Source organism: Pan paniscus, chromosome 18, assembly GCF_029289425.2.
Source record: "Pan paniscus chromosome 18, NHGRI_mPanPan1-v2.0_pri, whole genome shotgun sequence".
In the NCBI taxonomy this organism is placed as follows: Eukaryota; Metazoa; Chordata; class Mammalia; order Primates; family Hominidae; genus Pan; species Pan paniscus.
The window spans coordinates 29,634,265-29,660,245 of NC_073267.2; the positions used below are offsets into that span (position 1 = coordinate 29,634,265).

General features: G+C 49.7%; 1 protein-coding gene and 1 pseudogene across 1 annotated transcript in view; one reads left to right on the forward strand and one right to left on the reverse strand.

Annotated features, from left to right (window-relative positions):
• Positions 1–4,035: 4,035 nt before the first annotated feature.
• On the reverse strand, positions 4,036–9,380 carry LOC100974488 (glyceraldehyde-3-phosphate dehydrogenase-like; annotated as a pseudogene).
• A 13,842-nt stretch (positions 9,381–23,222) lies between these two features.
• SBK1 (SH3 domain binding kinase 1) overlaps positions 23,223–25,981 on the forward strand; it is a 65,099-nt gene continuing 62,340 nt past the window's right edge. Inside the window, exon 1 of the mRNA XM_034951142.3 lies at positions 23,223–24,047. Coding sequence (XP_034807033.1) covers positions 23,953–24,047 — 95 coding nt within the window. The 5' untranslated portion in view covers positions 23,223–23,952. The remainder of the gene's footprint in view (positions 24,048–25,981) is intronic.

The following is a 25,981-nucleotide window of genomic DNA, read 5'->3' on the forward strand; positions in this document are numbered from 1 at the left end:
GGAGGCTGAGGCAGAAGAATAGCTTGAACCCAGAAGGCAGAGGTTGCAGTGAGCCAAGATCGTGCCATTGCACTCTAGCCTGGGTAACAGAGTGAGACTCCATCTAAAAAAAAAAAAAAAAAAAAAATTCAAGATGCCTGTCACTCTGTTACTATCTGGGCATAGTCTGTGACAATAAAGAGAAAAGCATTTGTGTTAATTTAATAACATATATACATTAGGAATGCTTTCAGCAGCAAGTAACAAAAGTCTGAAAGTCTAGATGTAGGTGGCTTTCAGGCATAGCCTGATCCAGGGGCTCCTACCATGTCCTGGGGATTATGTTTACTTAAAAATGGGGTTTATTTTTCTTTCTTAATAGTAAATAAATGATACTATATAGATACAGCTGCTTATGATGCCATGGCATCTGTATGATTTTCTTAGCCTTTTCCTCATGGTTGCAAGATGACTGCTGCAGCTCCAGGCATTGTGTTCACGTTCACGTTTTTTTTTTTTTTTTTTGAGATGGAGTTTCACTCTTGTTGCCCAAGCTGGAGTGCAATGGCATGATCTCAGCTCACTGTAACCTCCACCTCTCAGGTTCAAGCAATTCTCCTGCCTCAGCCTCCCAAGTAGCTGGGATTACAGATATGCACCACCACCTCCAGCTAATTTTTTGTATTTTTAGTAGAAACAGAGTTTCACCATGTTAGCCAGGCTGATCTCAAACTCCTAACCTCAGGTGATCCACCCACCTCGGCCTCCCAAAGTGCTGGGATTAAAGGTGTGAGCCACCGCACCCAGCCATGTTCACATTATAAGTAGGAAGCAGAGGGAAAGAAATGATGCCAGCCACACCTGGCCCCTCTTTTTTCAAAGCTTTCCTGTAAACCTTGAACAGCCTTCTGTCCCTATCTTATTGACCAGGACTGGGAAATACCACCTCCCTAAGCTTCAAGAGAGGCTGAGAAAGAGAAAATGTAGCTTTTCTAGACTGTATGGTGGCAGTAGCAAGAGAGAGGGAAGTGAGGAATGCCAAATAGTGCCAACCACAGGACACTTTATTGTAAATATGGCAGGATAATATTTTTTAAGACACAGATTGATGTTTTATTTAATTTCTTGATTTTAAAAAACCTTTACTATTATTATTATTATTATTTGTAGAGACGGAGTCTTACTATGTTCCCCAGACTGGTCTCAAACTTCTGTGCTCAAGCAATCCTCCCACCTCAGCCTCCCAAATCGCTGAGATTACAGGTGTGAGCCACCATGTCTAGCCTGATATTTTATTTTCTTCTTTCTTCCCTAATGTTAATCCAAAACCTGTCTTTGTCTCATATTCAGTAGAGAAATGGGAGAGGGTGGGAAGCAGGTAAAATCCATGAGTTTTGGGCTTTTGTATGCCAATAGCTTAAGTCCTTATTGGAGAAAGATAAAGGCCAAAAATAGGACTTGTCACTTTCAGATGCCCCTGGGGTAGGGAGAAAAGAGAAAGGCAGAGGGGAAGTAATGGAAAAAAAGAGAGAGTTTGGGAAATCTCAAAGGGAGAAGCTCTGAACTCCACTTCTTGGGGGAAAAGCGATGAGACCCCAGAGAGATGCTTGAGAAAGCCCAGAGCAGATGGGACCAGGCATGGTGGCTCACGTCCGTAATCCCAACACTTTGGGAGGCCAAGGCAGGGGATCACTTGAGTGCAGGAGTTGGAGACCAGCCTGGGCAACATGGCGAAACCCCATCTCTACAAAAAAATACACAGGTAAGCTAGACATGGTGGTGCACACCTGTAGTCCCAGCTACTCGGGAGGCTGAGATAAGAGGATTGCTGGAGTCAAGGAGGTTGAGGCTGCAGTGAGCCATGATACACCACTGCACTCCAGCTTGAGGGACAGAGCAAGATCCTGTCTCAAAAAGAAAAAAAAAAGAGCAGAGGGGAGAATGCTTCACACAATGCCCTAGTTCTCAGTGGGCATGAGAGTAGTGGAACATTCTCTGAGCCTTGAGCATGGTCCTGAGAGGCGGAAGGAGTGGCACAGACAGAAACAAGCAGCCTGTGTAAGCTGAAAGCCAGGGGGTCGATGGCTGAGGGGTGATGTCTCAGGCACACCTGCATGGACAGAGGACTTCAGTACAGACACTGCTGACCATAGTTTGGCACTTCAAAAGTTACCAAGAAATATACACATTCACATAGGTGAAAATGCCATCTTAGCTTGCAATAGAAATTATGCTGAGTGGCCAAGCATGGTGGCTCATGCCTGTAATCCCAGCACTTTGGGAGGCCAAGGCAGGTGGATCACCTGAGGTCAGGAGTTTGAGACCAGCCTGGCCAACATGGTGAAACCTCATCTCTACTAAAAATATAAAAATTAGCCAGGCATGGTGGTGTGCACCTGTAATCACAGCTACTCAGGAGGCTGAGGTGGGAGAATCGCTTGAACCAGGGAGGTAGAGGCTGCAGTGAGCTGAGATTATACCACTGCACTCCAGCCTGGGCAACAGAGTGAGACTCTGTCTCAAAAAAAAAAAAAAGAAAAAGGAATGGAAAGGAAAGGAAGAGAAAGTATGCTGATTTATGGAAAAAGTAAGAAAGTTCTTCATGCCTTCTTGAGTATGTGGTCTGAGATAATAGTCTGTGGCAGAGACCACTGGGTACCTCTCCCAGCATCCATTCTCCCCCTTCTCCTTAGGAATAAACTTTTACTTCTAGCTGGGTACATTTCCCAGCCTCCCTTGCAGCTAGGTGTCATCATGTGACTAAGCGGTGGCCAATAAGATGTAAGCAAAATGACTCTATGGGACTTGTAGGAAGTTGCCTTAAAAGGAAGGAACACAAGCTTTCTCCCCACTTCCTTGTTGCTTGGAGTAAGGCAGTTCCAGCAGCCATGTTGGCCCAAGAGGTGACCTTGAAAATAGAAGGTGGATGAGAAAGTGGAGCATGAGACTCTGTGTTGTGGCCATAGCATCTTGGACCACTTGCCTTCAGATGTATTTGACATGAATGGGAAATGCACTGCATTAGTATGTGAGGGCTGCCATGGCAAAAAACGGCCAGCTCTCCACATCCTCAGGTTCTGCAACCACAGATTCAACCAACCGCAGGTCAAAAATATCTGGAAAAAAAAAAACTGTAATAGGCTGGGTGCAGTGGCTCATGCCTGTAATCCCAGCACTTTGGGAGGCCGAGGCTGGAGATGGCCTGAGGTCAGGAGTTCGAGGCCAGCCTGGCCAATATGGTGAAACCCCATCTCTACTAAAAATACAAAAATTAGTTGGGTATGGTGGCGCGTGCCTGTAATCCCAGCTACTCGGGAAGCTGGGGCACGAGAATCACTTGAACCCAGATGGCAGAGGTTGCAGTGAGCCAAGATTATCCTGCAGCACTCCAGCCTGGGCGACAGAGTGAGACTCCATCTCAAAAAAAAAAAACAAAAGAGCAATACTAGGCTGAGTTCAGTAGCTCACACCTATAATCCCAGCACTTCGGGAGGCCAAGGCAGGCAAATCACTTGAGGCCAGGAGTTTGAGACCAGCTTGAGCAACGAAATGAGACCACCATCTCTTCAGAAAAATTTATAAAAATTGGCTGGGCATGGTAGCACATACCCGTAGTCCCAGCTACTCTGGAGGCAGAGGTGGGACGATCAATTGAGTCCAGGAGTTCAAGTCTGCAGTGAGCTCTGGTTGCCCCACTGCACTCCAGCTTGGGCAACAGAGAGAGACCCTGTCTCTAAAAAAAATGAAATACAATGCAATAAAATACAATAAAAAATACAGTATAACCACTATTTACATAGCATTTGCATTGTATTAAGTATTCTAAGTAACCTAGAGATGTTTTAAAGTATACTGCATAGATTATTTTCAAATAATATAACATTTTATATGAAGACTTGAACATCTGCCAATTTTGATATGTGGGAAATCCTGGAACCAATCCCCAGGGACACCAAGGGACAACTGTGCCTCAGACTAGGAAGTTTAAACAAGAAAAATTTATTTTCTACAATTGTGGAGTCTTGGAGATTGTCCAAGATCAAGGTGTCGGCCGGGTTGGTTTCTTCTGAGGCCTCTCTCCTTGGCTTGTAGATGATCATCTTTTTAAAACTGATTGATTGATTGATTGGCTGAGTGCTGGGGACTTTATTAATGGTACACAACAAGGCGGGGCTCCCTAGGCCCCTCCCTCTTCAGGGGGTCTGCATGGAAACTGTGAGGAAGGGAGATTCTCAGTGTGGTGGGTGGGGGACTGAGTGTGGCAGGGATTCCCCAGCAGGCCTCTCTCTTCCTCTCATGCTCTTGCTGGGGCTGGTGGTCCGGGGGTCTTACTCCTTGGAGGCCATGTGGGCCATGAGGTCCGCCACCCTGTTGCTGTAGCCAAATTCATTCTCATACCAGGAAACAAGCTTGACAAAGTGGTCGTTGAGGGCAATGCCAGCCCCAGCGTCGAAGGTGGAAGAATGAGTGTCACGGTTGAAGTCGGAGGAGACAACCTGGTGTTCAGTGTAGCCCCAGATGCCCTTGAGGGGGCTTCAGATGCCCACTTCACCACCTTCTTGATGTCGTCATATTCGACAGGTTTTTCCAGGCGGCAGGTCAGGTCCACGACCGACACGTTGGCAGCGGGGACACTGAAGGCCATGCAAGTGAGCTTCCCATTCAGCTCAGGGATGACCTTACCTGCAGCCTTGGCAGCACCAGTAGAGGCAGGGATGATGTTCTGGAGAGCCCCGTGGCTGTCACATCACAGTTTCCTGGAGGGTCCATCCACAGTCTTCTGGGTGGCAGTGATGGCATGGACTGTGGTCATGAGTCCTTCTACAATACCAGAGTTGTCATGGATGACCTTGGATAGGGGTGCTAAGCAGTTGGTGGTGCAGGAGGCATTACTGACGATCTTGAGGCCGTTGTCATACTTCTCATGGTTCACGCCCATCACGAACATGGGGCGTCAGCAGAGGGGGCAGAGGTGATGACCCTTTTGGCTCCCCCCTGCAAGTGCGTCCCAGCCTTCTCCATGGTGGTGAAGATGCTGGTGGACTCTACGACGTATTCAGCACCAGCATCTCCTCATTTGATTTTGGAGGGATCTCGCTTCTGGAAGATGATGATGGGATTTCCCCGTTCTCAGCCTTGACAGTGCCATGGAATTTGCTACAGATGCAATCATACCGGAACATGTAGACCATGTAGTCGAGGTCAATGAAGGGTCATTGATGGCGACAATATCCACTTTACCAGAGTTAAAAGCAGCCCTGGAGACCAGGCGCCCAATACGACCAAATCCATTCGTTCCGACCTTCACCATGCTCTCAGGGATGTGAGAAAAGATGTGGCTGTCTGTCAAATGAGAGGAGCAGAGAGCCAATTTTGTTTAAGAAACAGGCTCCGCCAGGCGTGATGGCTCACACCGATAATCCCAGCACTTTGGGAGACCGAGGCGGGCGGATCACCTGAGGTCAGGAGTTCAAGGCCAGCCTGGACAACATGGTGAAACCCTGTCTCTACTAAAAATACAAAAAATTAGCCGAGCGTGGTGGCTCACGCCTGTAGTCCCAGCTAGCCAGGAGGCTGATGCAGAAGAATCGCTTGAACCCGGGAGGTGGAGGTTGCAGTGAGCTGAGATCGCACCACTGCACTCCAGCCTGGGCAACAGAGTGAGACTCGGTCTCAAAAAAAAAAAAAAAAAAAAAAAGACAGATGGGCTCTCACTGTGTTGCTCAGGCTGGCCTCAAACTCCTGGCCTCAAGCAATCCTCCTGCCTTGGTCTCCCAAAGTGTTGGGATTATAGGTTTAAGCCACCAGAGTGGGCCTTAAATGGTCATCTTCTTCCTGTATCTTCACATGGTCTTCCCTCTGTATGTCTGTGTCCTAATCTCCTCTTCTTTTTTTTCTTTTTTTTGAGACTGAGCCTTGCTCTGTCACCCAGGCTGGAGTGCAGTGGCACGATCTCAGCTCACTGCAACCTCCACCTCCTGGATTCAAGCAATTCTCCTGCCTCAGCCTCCCAAGTAGCTGGGATTACAGGCACTCACCACCATGCCCAGCTAATTTTTTTCTTGAGACAGTGTCTCACTCTGTCATCCAGGCTGGAGTGCAGGTGTGTGATCTCGGCTCACTGAAACTACCACCTCCCCGGTTCAAGCAATTGTCCTGTCTCAGCCTCCTGAGTAGCTGGGACTACAGGCACAGGCCACCATGCCCAGCTAATTTTTGTATTTTTAGTAGAGACAGGGTTTCACCATATTGATCAGGCTGGTCTTGAACTCCTGACCTCAGGTAATCCACCCACCTCAGCCTCCCAAAGTGCTGGGATTATAGGCGTGAGCCACTGTACCCAGCCCTAATCTCCTCTTCTTATAGGGACACCAGTCATATTGGATTCGGACCCCCCCCCCACCACCACAATGACTTCATTTTCACTTAATTACCTCTTTAAAGTTGCTATCTCCAGATACGGTCACATTCTGAGGCACTGGGAGTCAGGACTTCAACATATGCATTTGGAGGGGGACACATTCCAGCCCATAATACACACTTGTTAGCAGGAGTCAGGCCTATCCTGCAGTGTAGCTCTGGAAATAGCCCCCTGCCCTTTCTCAGCCTGTTTCCTCTTTTGTAAACCAGGGGCTTCCACTGACGGTGCTCATGACTGTTGTTGTGCACTGTGCTTCTTAAAAGCTCCGTCTGGGCCTGATGTTTAGCTAAATTTAGGGCCAATCTGTCCCCATCGTGGGCTTGGTGGAGCTGAAGAAGGCTGTGGGTGGACTCACAAAGAGATGGCTCCAGGCCCGCAGGTTCCCCTCCTCCGGCTTTGCTAAAGGTCTCCCTTCCTCTCCTATGGTGAGGCTCCAGGAGTGGCTCAGGCCCTCCACTGAACACCGACCATCCTCCAGGCTGCACTCGGAGGACCTGTGCACAAGGCCTGTTCCCAAGGCTGGCCTCTGCCCGGTGGTCCCAAGCCCAGTCTGCCCTGGATCTCAGCAAAGGGATGAGTTACATTTAGCAAAGAACAGTGCTAGGTGCCTTTCATGGTTAGCTCGAGAACCCCCATTTTATGAATGGAGAAACTGAGGCAGAGTCGGGCACGGTGGCTCACACATGTAATTCCAGCAGTTTTGGAGGCCGAGGCAGGCAGATCACTTGAGGTCAGGAGTTTGAGACCAGCCTGGCCAATATGACAAAACCCCGTCTCCACTAAAAATACAAAAATTAGCTGGGTGTGGTGGTGGACACCTGTAATCCCAGCTACTCAGGAGGCTGAGGCAGGAGAATCGCTTGAACCTGGGAGGCGGAGGTTGCAGTGAACTGAGATCATGTCACTGCACTCCAGCCTGGGAGACAGAGTGAGACTCTATCTCAAAAAAACAAAAACACGACAAAAACAAAAGAAACTGGGGGCCAGACGCGGTGGCTCACGCCTGTAATCCCAGCACTTTGGGAGGCCGAGGTGGGAGGATCATGAGGTCAGGAGATCGAGACCATCCTGGCCAACATGCTGAAATCCCATCTCTACTTAAAAATGCAAAAATTAGCTGGGCGTGGTGGCGCATGCCTTTAATCCTAGCTACTCAGGAGGCTGAGGCAGGAGAATCACCTGAACCAGGGAGTCGAAGGTTGCGGTGAGCTGAGATCCTGCCACTGTACTCCAGCCTGGCGACAGAGCGAGACTCTGTCTCAAAAAAAAAAAAAAAAAAAAAGAAAGCAAGAAAAGAAACTGGGGCAAACACCTACACTTACACCTGGCCTTGAATCTCACCCACTTCCACCTTCTCAGGAACTTCTCACTTCTGTATTTCAATCACTTTCAATTGAATCCATCTCATTAATATTTTATTTATTTACTTATTTGTAGAGATGGGAGTCTGCCTATGTTCCTATGTCGCCCAGGATGGTCTCAAACTCCTGGACTCAAGCGATCTGCCCACTTCCGCCTCCCAAAGTGCTGGGATTATAGGGGTGAGCCACTGCGCCCAGCCAATAATTCTTATATTAGACAGAATAGCCATTCATTTGTGATATGAGCTGCAAATATTTTTTCCTAGTTTGTCATTTTCCTTTTGACTCTATTGAGGTGAAGGAGACATAAGCTCTTGAGTACATTTCTAATGGCTTGTGCAGATTGCTACCACTCCTGTGATTGACAATTTGGCATTATCTAGCAAAATTGCAAATGCATTTATCCTTTGACTCAGCAGTCTCATTTCTGGGGATGTTTTTTCCTGATCAGATAGCTCAGATTTTCTTTTTTCTTTCCTTTATTTCTTTTTTCTGAACACTCCTGGGAATTTATGCTATAGAGCTACTTGACATGAATGAAAATTGTGTGTGTGTGTGTATGTGTGTCTGTGTGTGTGTGTGTGGCTTGGTACTGTTGACTTTCTTTTTAGAAGACTGGAAACAGCCTAGGGAATCATCAGAATCATCAATAGGGAAGTGATGAAATAAACTGTGGTAAATCCACAAAACAGAATATTTTGTTGCCATAAAATAATGAAGAAGGCTTCTATGTATTGTAATGAAAAGAGCTCTAGGATATACCATTAAGTGAAAAAAGCAAGGAGAAGCTGGGCATGGTGACTCTCCCCTGTAATCCCAGCACTTCGGGAGGCCGAAGTAGGCAAATCGCTTGAGCCCAGGAGTTTCAGACCAGTCTGGGTAACATGGTAAAACCTCGTCTCTGCAAAAAATATAAAAATACAAAAAATTAGTCCCAGCTAATCAGGAGGCTTCAGGTGAGAGGATCACTTGAGCCCAGGAAGTTGAGACTGCAGTGAGCCATGATTGCACCACTGCACTCCAGCCTGGGTGCAGCAAGACCCTGCCTCAGAAAAAGAAAGAACTATGTAATGCCACATTTGGATGCCGACCCAAGACACAATGCCAAAGCAGGGGTTCACAACCAGGGCGATTTTCCCAACAAGAGATGTTAGGCAACATCTGGAAGCAATGTTTACAACTAGGGATGGGGCCAGGCGCAGTGGCTCATGCCCGTAATCCCAACACTTTGGGAAGCCGAGGGGAGCGGATCACCAAAGGTCAGGAGTTTGAGACCAGCCTGACCAACATGGAGAAAACCTGTCTCTACTAAAAATACAAAAATTAGCTGGGTATGGTGGCATGTGCCTGTAATCCCAGCTACTCAGGAGGCTGAGGCAGGAGAATCGCTTGAACCCAGGAGGCAGAGGTTGCAGTGAACCAAGACTGTACCACTGAACTGCACTGCACTCCAGCCTGGGTGACAAAGTGAGACTCTGTCAAAGAAAAAAAAACAACCTAGGGATGGGGTGCTACTAGCATCTAGTGTATAAAATCCAGGAAGGCTGCTAACACACTGGACAGCCGCCTATGACCCAGAATCATCCAGCCCAAATGTCAACAGTGACAAAGTAAAGAAACAAAGAAACCCTGGATTAGCATTTTCTCTGACATCAAAGTTAAATCCAGTGGACTTTTGTTTTTAAGTCTTTATCTATCTTGGCCTCCGAAGGAGTGTTCAGGATCATTGACTCTTCCTCCTTCATGCAAAGCTGAATCCTGTGACTTCTGCGATGATTCTGGCTTCCCTTCCTCCATCCCCTTTACAGGCTCATCCTCCTACATGGCAATTAGATATCAGGGTTCCTGGAGGCGAGTCCTAGGCCCTCTTTTTGTCTCACCCCACACTGACCCTCATTGATCCCACTCACTTTGACTTTGTTTTTGGTTTGTTTCAATAGAGATGGGGTTTCACCATCTTGCCCAGGCTGGTCTCAAACTCCTGGCCTCAAGCAATCCTCCAGCCTCGGCCTCCCAAAGTGCTGGGATTACAAGTGTGAGGCACTGACCCAGCTACACCTTGGACTTTGGTTACCATCTTTTCTTTTTTTTTTTTGAGACAGAGTCTAGCTCTGTACCCCAGGCTGAAGTACAGTGGTGCAATCTCGGCTCACTGCAACCTCTGCCTGTCGGGGTCAAGCAATTCTCCTGCCTCAGCCTCCCGGGTAGCGCGCGTGCCACCACACCTGGCTAATTTTTTGTATTTTTAGTAGAGACGGGGTTTCACCGTGTCAGCCAGGATGGTCTCAATCTCCTGACCTCATGATCCGCCCGCCTAGGCCTCCCAAAGTGCTGGGATTACATGCGTGAGCCACTGCGCCCAGCCTTGGTTACCATCTCTACACCAGTGAGTCCCGCAATTATACACAGCCCAAACCTCACCTTGGAGTCAATTCCATACATCTAACTTCCTGCTCCACAACCTCGCCTAGATGTTTCCAAGGCCCCTGGGGCTCATCAGGAGGACAAGCTTGCCTTCAGGGTCCTCCATACCCAATCCTCTTTTGGTGTCCCTATTTCAGTGACTAGCAAAACCATCAATCTAGATCCACAAGCAAGAAGCCTAGAAGTCCACTGGGCACCATGGTTCACGCCTGTAATCCCAGCACTTTGGGAGGCCGAGGCAGGTGGATTACTTGAGGCCAGGGGTTCGTGACCAGCCTGACCAACATGGTGAAACCCCGTCTCTACTAAAAATACAAAAAAATCAGCCAGGCGTGGTAGCGGGCACCTGTAATCCCAGCTACTCCGGAGGCTGAGGAAGGAGAGTCACTTGAACTCAGGAGGCAGAGGTTGCAGTGAGTCAAGATCACGCCAGTGCACTCCTGCACTCCAGCCTGGGCAACAGAGTGAGACTCCATCTCAAACACACACACACACACCCAGACACACACACACACAAAGTTTGATTTTCATGAGCCACCACTCCCGGCCGTAATAGCCCTTAGATTTTTTAGTGACACAGAACTGAAGGAATTGAATGCAAGCTACTGTTGCTACCTGGGAAAGGAGGGTCACAGGCAAAGGCACAGAAAGTGCAAAGACCCTTCAGTAATGAGAAGATGAGTATCGTTCCCCACATACTTACTGGCTATTTATATTTCTTTATTTCCATTTACCAGTTTACATTCTCTGCTTTTTCCTTTTTTTCTCTTTTCTTTTTTTTTTTTTTTTGTTGTTGTTGTTTGTTTTCTTTTCTTTTCTTTCTTTCTTTTTTTTTTTTTTAAGATACAGTCCTCCTCTGTTGCCCAGGCTGGAGCGCAGTGGCAGGATCTCGGCACACTGCAGCCTCTGGCTCCCAGGTTCAAGCAATTCTCCTGTCTCAGCCTCCCGAGTTGCTGAGACTACAGGCGCATGCCACCACACCTGGCTAGTTTTTTTGGATTTTTAGTAGAGACGGGGTTTCACCGTATTGGTCAGGCTGGTCTCAAACACCTGACCTCAGGTGATCCACCCACCTTGGCCTCCCAAAATGTTGGGATTACAGGCATGATGTTTGTTTTCATTTTTGTTTTTGTTTTTTGAAACAGGCTGGAGTGCAGTGGCGCGATCACAGCTCACTGCAGCCTCAAACTCTTGGGCTCAAGTGATCCTCCCACTTCAGCCTCTGAAGTAGCTGGAACTGTAGGCAACCACCACCACGCCCAGCTAATTTTTTTTGTATTTTTTGTAGAGATGGAGTCTCACCATGTTGCCAGGATGGTCTCGAACTCCTGGGCTCAAGCAATCCTCCCACCTCAGCCTCTCAAAGTGCTGGGACTAACGACATGAAGATGTGAGCCCAGGCTGCTCTTTTTCCTATTGGATTCACAGTCCTTTTCTTTCTGATTTGTGAGAGCTAATTTTGGTTTATGGATATTACCCCTTATCTGTCCTTTGCATTACGCACTTTTAAAATCATTTGCTATTTGTGTTTATTTTGCATATGGTAGTTTTTGCTGCATAGACAATTTTCCTTTTTTTTTTTTTGAGACGGAGTCTCTGTTGCCCAGGCTGGAGTGCAATGGTGTGATCTCAGCTCACTGCAATGTCTGCCTCCCAGGTTCAAACGATTCTCCTCCCTCAGCCTCCCAAGTAGCTGGGATTACAGGTGCCTGCCACCACGCCCGGCTAATTTTTGTATTTTAGTAGAGATGGGGTTTCCCCATGTTGGCCAAGCTGGTCTCGAACTCCTGACCTCAAGTGATCTGCCCGCCTTGGCCTCCCAAAGTGCTGGGATTACAGGCGTGAGCCACAGCGCTCGGCCTTTTCTAGTCAAATTTTTGATTTCTGAACTTGATTTCTCACCTGGAAAAGCCTTTTGCATCGAGACTTTTTTTAATCATTACATTTTATTCTAATTCTTTTATAGCTTTATTTTTAACTTTCAAATCTCTGATCCATCTGTTGTTTCCTAGGGTTTAAAGAGTAAGGTGTCTAGTAACTGTGAATATAGATTTATATTTCTCCAAAGACCATCAAGTAGCCCATCTTTTCCTCACTAATTTGCTTTGTTTTTGTCTTGTTTTAGAGACAGGGTCTTGCTCTGTCATCCAGGCTGGAGTGCACTGATACTGGAAGCTCACTGCAGCCTCAAACTCCTGGGCTCAGGCGATCCTCCGGCCTCAGCCTCCGGAATAGCTGGGACTACAGGTATGTGCCACCACGCCCGGCTAATTTTTTAATTTTTTTAGAGACCAGATTTTACCATGTTACCCAGGCTGGTCTCAAACTCCTGGGCTCAATTGATCCTCTCGTCTTGGCTCCTGAAAGTGCTGGGATTACAGGCGTGAGCACCACACCTGGCCCTTCCTCATGACCTGAAATGCCCCTGTGTCGGATGTTAAGTTCAAATCTACCCCCTTTCGTAGTCATCTTTGCAATGCTGAGGCTGCAACTGTGCAAACCACCTTAGCCATTCTCTGCTAGACTCCCTGCTGGAGGCGGACTGCGAGGCTGGGGGAGTGAGGACACCAGAGTCCTTCCTGTTCCCATGACCCTGGGGCAATGATGATGCTACTGGGTGGCTTGGGGGACTTTAGCCCTCCCACCACTTGCTCTTCTGTTCCCCCACCAAGTCCTCCCAAATAAACATACTCTAAGCCAGGCACGGTGGCTCACGCCTGTAATCCCAGCATTTTGGGACCCAAGGCTGGTGGATCACCTGAGGTCAGGAGTTTAAGACCAGCCTGGCCAACATGGTGAAACCCCGTCTCTACTAAAAATACAAAAATTAGCCAGGCGTGGTGGCAGGTGCCTGTAATCCCAGTTACTGGGGAGGCTGAGGTAGGAGAATCACTTGAACCAGGGAGGCGGAGGTTGCAGTGAGCTGAGATCGCACCACTGCACTCCAGCCTGGGCGACAGAGCAAGACTCCATCTCAAGAAAATAATAATAATAATAATAATAAAATAAACATACTATGAGTTAAACAGCACATCTGTCTTCCAATGCTGCCTTGAAACAAACTCCCCAGCACTTCTTCTTCCAACCAGACTGCCGTCCTAAAGATGTCTGCAGAGAAATTCTGAAACGGATCTTACTCTCTGAAGTGAGAGCGAAGCCAGGCACAGGGGCTCACGCCTTTAATCTCAGCACTCTGGGAGGCTGAGGCAGGAAGATCGCTTGAGCCTAGGAGTTCGAGACCAGCCTGGGCAACATAGGGAGACCCCCATCTCTATTTTAAAAAGTAAAATAAAATAAAAGATAAAAAAATAAAGAAGGAGGCCGGGCGTGGTGGCTCATGCCTGTAATCCCAGCACTTTGGGAGGCCGAGGCAGGTGGATCACGAGGTCAGGAGATCGAGACCATCCTGGCCAACATGGTGAAACCCCGTCTCTACTAAAGATACAAAAATTAGCCAAGCCTGGTGGCGTACGCCTGTAATCCCAGCTACTCAGGAGGCTGAGGCAGGAGAATCGGTTGAACTCAGGAGGTGGAGTTGCAGTGAAGCGAGATGGTGCCACTGCACTCCAGTCTGGCGACACAGCGAGACTCCATCATAAATAAATAATAAATAAATAATTTATATTTATAAATAAATAAATAATAAAATTATTTACAAATAAATAAATAATAAATAAATAAATTGAAGGAGAGCTGACAACTGCCTAAGAGGGCTGTTCTCACATATCCCACCTTGCTGAGGTCTGCACACAGCTTGCCCACGCTGCCAGCCTTCTCTGTGAGCCAAGTGTGCTCACCCTAAGATGGCACTCCCAGCCCCCACTCTCTCCTGGTTCCTCCTCCCCACCACACAACTGTCCCGAAGAAGGATCCAGACCAGGGGGCAGAGTCCCCTGTGGCTAGGGACTGACCCCGCTGGGCTGGGCATCTGAGGCCACCAGGGAGCCACCATGGTTCTTTGGGCAGCTCCATCTCAACACAGGATCATGTGGCAGGGGCAGCTCTCTTGCTGGCATTTGATGGAACAGCTGCAGCATGCAGGGGAGGGATTCTTCTTATTGTGTATGGATCCCCAAGGACAGACTAAGGGCCAGGAGGTGGAAGGTACAGGGAGGGAGCCTGTGATGGTTAATATTGAGTGTCAACTTCATTGGATTGAAGGATGCAAAGTATTGATCCTGGGTGTATCTGTGAGGGTGTTGCCAAAGGAGATTAACATTTGAGTCAGTGGACTGAGAGAGGCAGACCCACCCTCCATCTGGGTGGGCACCATCTAATCAGCTGCAAGTGTGGCTAGAATAAAAGCAGGCAGTAGAATGTGGAAGCACTAGGCTGGCTGAGTCTTCTGGCCTCCATCTTTCTCCCGTGCTGGATGCTTCCTGCGCTCAACCATCAGACTCCAAGTTTTTCAGCTTTTGGACTCTTGGACTTAAGCCAGTAGTTTGCCAGGGGCTCTCGGGCCTTCAGCCACAGACTAAAGGCTGCACTGTCAGCTTCTCTAATTTTGAGGTTTTGGGACTTGGACTGGCTTCCCGGCTCCTCAGCTTGCAGACGGCCTATTGTGGGGCTTCATTTGTTATCGTGTGAGTCAATTCTCCTAATAAACTCCCCTTCAAATATTCATCTATCCTATCAGTTCTGTCCCTTTAGAGAACTCTGACTAATAGAGAGCCCTTTTAATTGCCTGCAGCTCTATGGGAGGTAGTGAGTTTCCCATCCGTGTTCCTTTCCCTGGAATGCTCTTCCCACAAGGATTTGCAGAGCTCTCTACTCAGCCCCTTGAGGTCCATGCCACTCAAGTGTCACTTTATCAGTAAGGCCATCTGCAGCCACCTACCTAACACTGCAGACCTCCCACTCCATCCTCTTCTTGCTCCACTTTCTTCATCACTTATTATCATCATCCATTTTTATTAATTTATTTTTCTTTTTTTTTTTTAGATGGAATCTCACTCTGTTGCCCAGGCTGGAGTGCAGTGGCGCGATCTCAGCTCACTGCAACCTCTGTCTCCTGGGTTCAAGTGATTCTTCTGCCTCAGCCTCCCGAGTGGCTGGGATTACAGATGCGTGTTACCACACGCGGCTAATTTTTTGTATTAGTAGATACGGAGTTTCACCACGTTGGCCAGGCTGCTCTCGAACTCCCAACCTCAAGTGATCCTCCCGCCTCGGCCTCCCAAAGGGCTGGAGTTAGTGGCGTGAGCCACTGCACCTGGCCTATTTTTATTAATTTATCTTATTTATTATCTATCTCCTGCCACGAGAATATAACTCCACAAAGGCAGGGACTTATATCGGTTTTGTTCATTCCCGAATCCCCTGTGTCTAGAATATAAGTGCACATAGTAGGCACTGTAAATATCATTTTCATTCTCATTTCACAGCTATAGAAACTGAGGTTCATAGAGGACAAATAACTGGCTTTCACAGCACCCCTAGGTTTCCAACCCCAGAAACTCTGTCCCCTTAACCGTACACTACATTGTGGTTAGAAAATGCTTATTGTAGCACTGTGTGTAATAGAAGAAGGCTGTAAACAACCTGATTTCCCATCAGTAGGGGAGCAGTTAAACAAATTACAATACCATGCATCCTGTAATAGCCTATAAAAGCAATCTGTAAATGAATTAAGCAGATCAATATGCACATATATGGAACGATCTTCAAGCTATTGTTAAGTGAAGATAGCACGAAGCCCAACAGTGCATTGCATGTGCTCTCATGTTTGAAATAATAATAGTAATGATAATGATAATAAACCGGGCCAGCCACGGTGGCTCATGCCTGTAATCTCAGCACTTTGTGAGGCCAAGGTGGGAGGACCACTTGAGCCCACAGGTTCGAGGCCAGTCTGGGCAACACAGTGAGACCTTGTCTCTACAAAAAATTAAAAAGTTACGTGGTGGCAATGCCTGTAGTCCCAGGCTGAGCCTGGGAAGTTGAGGATTGCTTGAGCCTGGGAAGTTGAGGCTGCAGTGAGCTATGATTACACCAGTGCACTCCAGCCTGGGTGACAGAGTGAGACCCCATCTCAAAAAATAAAATAAAAATAAATGACAAACAGGATAGTCACACACACAAAGGCTGGATGTGCAGAGAAATGTTCTGGAAGGATGCTCTAGAAACTGTTGACAAGGCAAAGGACAGCCTGGGGGCCTCTAGTAGGAGGAAGCCTTTGTATTTCTTTTTGTAGCACTGAGATTGGTTTTTTTTTGTTTGTGTGTGTGTGTGTTTGTTTGTTTGTCTGTTTATGGAATCTTGCTGTGTCACCGAGGTTCGAGTGCAGTAGCACGACCTTGGCTCACTGCAACCTCTGCCTCCCAGGTTCAAGCGATTCTCCTGCCTCAGCCTTCTGAGTAGCTGGGGTTACAGGTGCCCACTACCACACCTGGCTAATTTTTTGTATTTTTAGTAGAGACGGGGTTTCACCATGTTGGCCAGGCTAGTCTTGAACTCCTAGCCTCAAGTGATCCTCCCACCTCGGCCCCCCAAAGTGCTGGGATTACAAGCATGAGCCACCACACCCAGCCAGCATTGGGATTTGAATTCATGCACACGATTTACTTTTTTTCAGCAACATAAATCCTCCACATAGTTTAAAACTCAAAGCTACAGGCGGTATCTCAAAAATTAGCAGCCCTTTATCCTGCTGCTCTGCACTCCAACTCTTCTCTTTCTAAATTAGGCAGTGCATTCAACACTTTTAGCTGATCCTGCTGTTTGCTGTTGTCTTTGGAAGTCAAGGTCATTCAAACTCTAAGCAACATGAAATTCACCCAGGGATCTTGTTAAAATACAGGTTCTGATTCAGCAGGTCTGGGGCAGGTTCCAAGATTGCGCATTTCTAATAAGCTCCCAGGTGATGCTGATGCTACTGGTCCATGGATTATTCTCTGAATGGCAAGATTCTAAAGAATCTGTGAACACAGCTATTTCTTGATTTTTCTGGTTTTGATCTTACTTCCTACTATAGAAAATGAAAATGTAGTTCTCTAATATCCTATCCCTCCTCTTCCACACACATGCATACTGTCTTCATCCTCCCAATATGGTTATATAACCTTTTTGGTTAAATATGGTTACATAACCTTTTTGGTTAAATATGGTTATATAACCTTTTTGGTTAAAATAAGTTTTGGTATTTATATTATTATACCTTTGTAGATAATATTAACAGCTCAGCCACATAGTGTACCATGATGGCATTTCCATTTTTGTGCAACCTTTTGTTTTCCCTGGAGTTAATCATTGCTTAATATTTTCATTTCAGCTTTATCAGTGCATTCACAAACCCTCCTGACAAAACTGAAAGGCTCTTCTTAGTATATTCAAACACATTGCATAATCTAGGTCTTGGAGCCCCTGTCCCCCGATTCAATATAGGTTGGTTGCTCCATGTATTTCCTCTGACAGAGCGAGACTCCAAAAAAAAAAAAGCACAAGAAATGGGTTACCAAACAGAGTTTGAGGCAGAGAGGAGCATTTGGAACCTCTGCTATGAATTAGATCATGACTGCTAATTGTATCCTATTCTCCCTTCCTCTTTTCAATAGTAATCTACCTTTGCACCTTTAGCAATGCATATGGCCATGCAGCTAGAGACTGAATTTCCCAGTCTCCCAGTCTCCCTTGCAGTGAGGAACCAACTATTCACTAACAGAAAATGAGTGGGAGTAAGGAGTGTCATTTAGGCATCACTCCATCTTTCTTCCTTCTTGAGGACCAAAATGTGAGCGTGATGCCTATAAGCCATTTTCAACTGAGAAGACTACCAACCCCTGGACTGCTACCTGAGAAACAAAATTCTACCTTGTGATAAAGAAAACTTGGCCCAAACCTGGCTCAGGATATAACTTGTTTCCATGTGATGCAATTCACAACCTCCTTCTGGGAAGACATTGGCATCCTTGACAAAATGAAGAAGCAACATTTTTTTTTTTTTGAGACCGAGTTTCACTCTTGTTGCCCAGGCTGGAGTGCAATGGCACAATCTCGGCTCACTACAACCTCCACCTCCCAGGTTCAAGTGATTCTCCTGCCTCAGCTTCCCAAGTAGCTGGGATTACAAGCATGCGCCACCATGCCTGGCTAATTTTTTGTATTTAGTAGAGACAGGGTTTCACCACATTGGTCAGGCTGGTCTTGAACTTCTGACCTCAGGTGATCCACCTGCCTTCGCCTCCCAAAATGCTGGGATTACAGGCATAAGCCACCTTCCCCGGCCGCAACATTCTGATAAACTTTAATTCAAGTAAGACTTCTTCTAGGAAACCAGGGGCCCAGCGAGGTGGCTCATGCTTTGTCATCCTAGCACTTTGGGAGGCTGAGGTGGGAAAATTGCTTGAGGCCAGGAGTACAAGACTAGCCTGGGTAATATAATGAGACCCCCATCTTTACAAAAATTAAAAATTAAAAAAATTAGTTGGGAATGGTGACACATGCTTGCAGTCCCAGCTACTCAAGAGGCTGAGGTGGAAGGATTGCTTGAGCCCAGATCAAGGCTGCAGTGAGCTATGATCATGCCTAGGTTGGGCCTGGGCGGACAGAGCAGATGAAACTTGGCAGACGCCATTCTCCGAGCCCTGGGTCCTGGGTTCCAGACAGCTACAGTGATAGGTGAGGGCCCCAGCGGACAGATCCTCTAAATGGCCCGAGCATTTCCAGCCAGCCAAGGGTGGGCCTCAGCTCCATCAGGCAGGGCCTGGGTCCACCGGGAAGCAGGCAGGGCCTCCCCAAGGCCGAGCTATCTCAGGCCTCTTCCTCTCTTGGAGGCTCATTGTGTTTTGGAAACATTAAAAAATACCAAAAACAGCATTATGAAAACCACGGTGTATCTTAAATGTTTACATCTGCCTAATGAACACTCCTGTTTTGTCTTGGTTTTGTTTGTTTGTTTGTTTGTTTGAGATGGAGTCTTGCTCTGTCACCCAGGCTGGAGTGCAGTGGCACGACCTTGGCTCACTGCAACCTCCGCCTCCCGGGTTCAAGTGATTCTCCTGCCTCAGCCTCCCGAGTAGCTGGGATTATAGGTGCCTGCCACCACGCCCAGCTAATTTTTGTATTTTTAGTAAAGACGGGGTTTCACCATGTTGCTCAGGCTGGTCTTGATTTCCTGACCTCAGGTGATCCACCAGCCTCGGCCTCCCAAAGTGCTGGGATTACAGGAGTGAGCCACCACACCCAGCTGTAATGAACACTCTTAATACAAACACACAAATACAGTGCCATATAGCTGTTCCATTCACAAGATAATTACAGGACTCATGTAGGACATTGACCACCACGGGATAGCGGAGGAGGGTATGGTCTGAGAAGGGAGGTTTCCCGGATGACGTCCCATGAATGTCTTAGCTTTCAATCCCATCAGAGAAACTGTCATGCCTGAGTGTATGACGGCATGCAAAGATAATACCACAGGTCTACGTTTTGTTTTTCTTTTTTTCTTTTTCTTTTTTTGAGGTGAAGTATCGCTTTGTCACCCAGGATGGAGTACAGCGGCTTGATCTAGGCTTACTGTAAACCGGCCAAGTAAGTCTACGTTTAAGGTTCTTAATGTGGGGCCCAGGCCAGATTCCTTCAACTCCTCAAGACAGGTCTGTAAGCCAGGCCTGCACCCAGGAGGATGACCAGGGCTGACCCTGAGTGGTGAGAGGAAAACTCCCCCACATCCCAAAGCAACAGAGCCAAGGGCTACAGGACTGGCTCTGGCACCAGAAGTTTGTGACATGGCCCCTGCTGTCCCATGGTATGGCCCATAGGTCTGGCTCAGGGGCAGGAGGGCCTTGGGGGAGGCAGAGGGAACCACCATCCCTCTAGGAGGGGTGGCAAATGGCCGAGATTGAAGGGGTCAGACCCTCCAAGATGTTCAGGGCAGAGTTTGGAGCTGCATGGTGACTCTAATCCTCCTTCCCTAGGCTGTCATCAGAAGAGGGTCAGGGGTGGGAGGGGAAAGGTGGAGTCTTAGGCTCTTGTGAACTGTGTCTGAGCCTCTACCCGCTACCTCCAGCCGAAGAGCCAGGCCCAGCCACCCAAACAGGAGACAGACAGAGCTTCACAGCCACCAAGAATTAAGACCTATTGATTTTCCCCATTAGCTAGAGAACGCCATCAAAGTGCATTAAAACCAGGCAAAGCGGCAGCATCGTGAATAATTAACATCTGCAAATGACAACCCCATGGGGCTGGGGGGAGGCGGGAAGGGGCTTCTAGAGGCCTGGGTCACCCTGACCCCTTCTGACCCCCACCCCAGGGAGCTATAGCCTAGGCTGCCCTCCCCTCCCTGTCTCTTGTCCCCTCTCATTCCCTGTCCTCTCCTTAAAGAAACACCGAGTCCACGGCGCAGCCAGCGACCTAAGCCGATGCAGGGAGGATAGAGCACAGAGGCAAGAGTCGAGTGGCAGCTCTGCTGTGTGTCACCGTGTAACCTCAGCAAAGTTGCTGCCCCTTTCTGGGCTCATTCTCCGCCTCTGCACAGTGCAGCGATTGGCCCAGCTGTCCTCTTGCTCAGTCTGTGGTTCTAGAGAGGAACAGTGACTCCCAAAGTCACATAGCAGGTCCGTAGCAGAGCCTGGGCCACTGCGGCCTCCCCCGCAGCCCAGTCTATGGGACCCCTTTGTGCCAATCGGAAAAAAGCACCCCCTTTGGGTAAAGCAATTGGAAGAGGCCACCCCTTTGAGCGGACCAATTTGAAAATGAATGCATGCCCTCTGAATAGATCAGTTAGAAAAAGGCACCCTTCTAGGGGGACTAATTTTTTCTTTTTTCTTTTTTCTTTTTTTTTTTTTTGAGACAGGGTCTCTCTCTGTCTCCCAAGCTGGACTGCAATGGCGCAATCTCGGCTCACTGCAACCTCTGTCTCCTGGGTTCAAGCAATTCTCCCGTCTCAGCCTCCTGAGTAGCTGGGATTACAGGTGTGCGCCACCATGACTGGCTAATTTTTGCATGTTTAGTAGAGATGGGGTTTCACCATGTTGGCCAGGCTGATCTCGAACTCCTGACCTCAGGCAATCCACCCTCCTCGGCCTCTCAGAGTGCTGGGATTACAGGCCTGAGCCACTGCGTTCAGCCTAGGGGGACTAATTTTTTAAAGGCACCCTTCAGACTAACCAATAAGAAAGAAGCACCATTTTGGGTGGGCCAGTAAGAAAAAGGCAACTCCCCATGCTGTCACAGTTGAAAAGTGCAAGTCTTGGCAGAGCAGAGGTAGGGCTGGATACCACCCCCCATCCATCCTCCCCTCCCCTCCCCTCTCCCCTCTCCCTGACCCCTGACGGGCTGCTATCTGCCAGGGTGTCCTTGTGCATTGTGCACAGCCTAAACAACTGTACATGGCTGCTGTGTTCCAACCCTCCACCTTCTCTGGGCCAAGGAGGCCCAGACCTATTCTTCCAGCCAGTGGAACTCAGTTCCACATATATCGATGGTCCCTTCCAAGCCTCTCTGCTTCCCCACCTCCAAACTCCTCAGCCCCTTAGCTGACCCGAGTTCCCACTTCCATCTTCCTCCCACCCACCCTTCCTCCTCAAAGCCCTGGATGGGCAGCTCTGGAACCAATCCCTCATGCATCTCCGACTGCATCACCTCTGCTTCTTGCTGCCTTGCCGTGCACCGTCCCTGCCTTCCATGCCTCTGAGCCTTCGCATACTCTATTCTCTCTGCTGGCGATACCTCCTCTCTTGAGCCCCCTGGAAAACTCTACTCACTCTTCAAGGCCCAGCTTAAAGATCTCTGCCTCTCACTCTCCTCCTCAAATGCCAGCCAGTTCTTGCCTCTGGGCTTTTGCACCTCTTCCTAGAATGTTCTGCCTCCAGATCTGGCTGGTTCCTCCTCCTTCCTCCTCCTCCTCCTCCTCCTGCAGGTTTCAGCTCCAGTGTTCCCTTCTTGGGAGGTGTTCCCTGAACACCCCATCTAACTACCTCCCCATCAGCCTGTCACATGTCCCTGTTTTATTTTTTGCGTAGCACTTTGGACAATCTGAATTTATTTTTCCTTGGTTTACGGGTGTTTCCAGAGCCATTGTGAATGGTGGTGCATGTTGTCAATTGCAGAGGAGGTGAGTGAGGCCGAAACCCAGCCTGGGCCCACACTACAAGCTGGTGCTGGGGCTGTACCTGCTTGGCGGGAAGCACCTTTTCCTAACTCACATGATGGCACTATGCAAGCAAGCTGCAGCTCCACTGGTGTCACCTCCTGCAGTGACACCCAAACCCACCAAAGAGGAACGGCACCTGCCCACTTCACTGCTGTGTGTCCATGTCCAGCACGGTGCCTGGCACCAAGCAGGTGCTCAATAAACATTTCCAAGCCTGGTGCAGTAGCTGTAATCCCAGCTACTTGGGAGGCTGAGATGGGAAGATCGCTTGAGCCCAGGAGTCTGAGACCAGCCTGGGCAGCATAGCAAAACCCTGTCTCAAATAAGTAAGTAAATAAATAAATAAATAGACTCAGGCAAACAAATTCTCTTATGATTCCCCCACTCCCACCCTCTTCCCATACTCTTCAATAAAATACGCTAGGCACTGTGGCTGCTTCGTCACTGGGTCTCACTGAAGCCAGCCCCAGACCTGGGCCCAGGGTTGGCAAAGGTGACTGTTAAGGGAACATGGGAGGACCCAGGAAATTGAGGGGTGATTGCGTGAGTTTGGGAGCCCTGGGGATGCTCCCTGAAGCCCTGAGCCCCTTCTATCCCAGAGGGGCTGCCCTGAGCTCCCAGTGCCCCCTCCCAGGGCCCCCCAACTTCCTGGGGGTACATGTGGAGGGGTCAGGTGGCCCACACACTCCCAAGCCCCGGGAGCCCAGTGCGGCACAGAGACTCATGGGCAGGAGGTGGCACTGAGGGTCCTGCTGCAGCAGCCAGGCTCAGAGCGGGGGCAGGATCAAGGCACCGCCCTTCCCTCTGCTCCCCAAGGCCACTTCGCCACGCTGCCTGGCCGCACCCGCCCGCCCTGCCAGCCTCCCCAGCTCTGGCAGAGAAGGAGTTAACCTCCAGGCTTCTCAGCGTGAATGTGGAGCTATTAATACCCACAGCCCAGCCAGTCTGCCAGAGAAGCCACTGGAGCTGGGGAGAGCAGGGAGCCGGGAGAGCCACCAGTCGCAGCCGAGCCGGGACCGGGACTCCAGGGGTCAGAACTTTTCTCGAGGACAGTGTGGGCACCGTGCCAGCCTCACCTGGCCCTTGCCCGTCTTTCAGCTGCAGGTCCCAACCCTCTCTCCTGGAGGCCACCCATGCCACTCACCCCAGCCGAGGAGAACAAACTTTCTTAGGGAAGGCACCTCTGCGGCCGTGCTGGCTGGACCAGGAGGAGCAGACGGCTGGACAGACAGGGGGACTGAGGCACGGGACACCTGCAAGCCTGCCCTCCTAGTCCTGCCTCTGACAGACAGCCACAGAGTGGGCAGCCGGGGGGCCTAGGGCTCCACAGGGGCAGTTGGGGGGCACTCCCAGACCTCCGTCTGCCCACCAGCCACCTCGGAATCCAGGTGGCTGGACACTGCTTCCCACGGCCCAGCCCCGTGGCTGGAACCCCCGCGGGTCAAGTCAGGAGCCCCCGCCAGACAGAGCCCCCGGCTCCTCCACCCACCGAGGCGACGGGCAACCTGAGTGAGAAGGCACAGGTGGCGGGCGGGCAAGTGCAGAGCCCTGAAGCCGACGGGCTGCTGACCCTGGAGCGCCCTGGCTCAGGGACTCCTGCCCAGGCTGGCGATGATGCTGCGGAGGCCACCCCTGGCCACCCCTGCCCTGTCCTGGAGCTGCCTCCGGCCTGGCCCATGGGCTGCGGAGTCGATGATGTGCCGGCCTTCTGCTTCGTCTGCTTCCACAGGGAGGAGGAAGAGGAGCTGCTGGAAGCAGTCCCATTGCGGAGGTCAGTGCTCGTGGGTGGCCAGTGGGTGGGCAGCAGGTGGGCACAGCGCTCAACCCAGGGTGCCTGTGGGCCTGGCAGTCTTGCTTCAAGTCAATCTCTCTCTGTCCACTGCTTACCACCCACTGCCACTTCCTGCTTCAGATCTCAGATCTCTTACCTGGTTGTTGCCACAGCCTCCTTCCTATCTCCCCCACCCTAGCCCCAGAGTGGCTTTCACGTCCTCTCCCACAGTGAGCATGTCCCTCCCCTGCTCAGAGCCCTCCATGGCTCCCAGCTCCCGTGGGATAAAGTTAACACTCAGCTGAGCATTCAAGGCCTGCGTGATTGGGGCCGACACTCCCCACCTCATCTCACTCTGTTCCCCTATATTCACCTCCAGTGAAACTCTGCCCAGACTTCTCTTCCCCTATTCTCCTCCATCCAGGCCCAGCTGCAACACTTCCTCCTTCAGGAAGCCCTCCTGGATGTCCTTGTCCCACCCTAACCTGAGAGCCACCTTTCCATCCTGCACTGCAGTAGCACCTAACAGATGTTCCATCTTTGTTGAATTCATACACGAAAATGCGTGCATGTGTATTTGCTTGTGTGTGTGTGTGTGTGTGTGTAAAAGAGAGAGGAAGAGAGACAGAATGGTTTGTGTGGCTGCGTGACTGGGTATTGGGGGTGACTGTGTGTGACTGTGAGCCTGTGTACATGTTTGTGGGAGCAGGTATGAGTGCTGCATACCTATGTGGAGGGAAGGGCTGTGCCTGGGGCCCAGTGGGAGTTCAAGCCCTAGAGATCATTGTTCCTTTAGCCAGCTCTCCCCACCCCCACCTGCAGGGAAACCCAGGCTCCAGCCAAGTGCATTATCCAGGCTGTGACCACAGGCTCTGGGAGTGATCTGCAGGGGAGACAGGGGTCACCTCTGCTCCAGCCCAGCCTGCCTGTGCCTCCATCACTGTCTGAGTCAGCACTACCCTGCCCTGGGTGGGGAAAAGGGTAGGCATGGGCCAAGCCAGTTTCCCCCTCCAGGATCCTTCCAGGACAAGTGGGCCAGGCGAGGGCTCCTGGAGCCTGGGCTGGGTTCCTCCCTGACTTTCTCTGTTGGACTCTGGGTGCACAGTTCCCGCTCCGTGGGCCTCTGTCTCCTCATCTGTGAAATGGGAGGATGTTCCCTGCTATGGTTGTCAGCTTAACATTCAACACAGTGACTAGCCACCCACAGACTGCCAGGGCCTGGGCTGGGGACTGGAACCTGGCTCACAGGGTCACAGCCTGCTAGGAGAGACAAAAGAGAAGACAGGTCAGTTCTGCACAGAGTAGTGGGCATCTTGATGGGCGTGGGTGCACAGTGCCTAGGAAGTCAGGAGGCAAAACAGACCACCTCTGCCCACAGGAGCCATCGGAGGCCCACCAGGTCTGTCTTAACGTGCAAGTGCCTTCCCAGGGGTGAGAGAGGCTGAGGAAAGGGCATCGCAGGCAGTGGGAACAGCAAGAGGGAAGGCTTGCTGCAAATAAGAAACAAAGTGTGGATGGTGAGGATGAGGCTGGCAGTACAGGGCCAGATCACAGAGGGCCTGGACGCTGAGCCGGGGACCTGACCCATAGGCACTGGAGCAAGCAATGGGGAAGACTCGAGGCAAAACAGGGGCAAGTGAGGAGAGGCAAGGAAATAATAGGTGCAGAAGGGCTTCTTGCCCTAAGCAAGAACTCCTAAGCAATGGTCTCATAATAGAACCCCATGTTCATAGTGAACACTCAAAATGCTTGTTGAATGAATACATGAATGAATGAACGAACGAATATAACATTGAAAGATAGGGCATCAGGCGGGGTGTGGTGGTTCACACCTGTAACCCCAGACCTTTGGGAGGCCAAGGCGGGTAGATCGCTTGAGCTCAGGAGTTCGAGACCAGCCTAGGCAACACAGTGAGACTCCCATCTACACACAC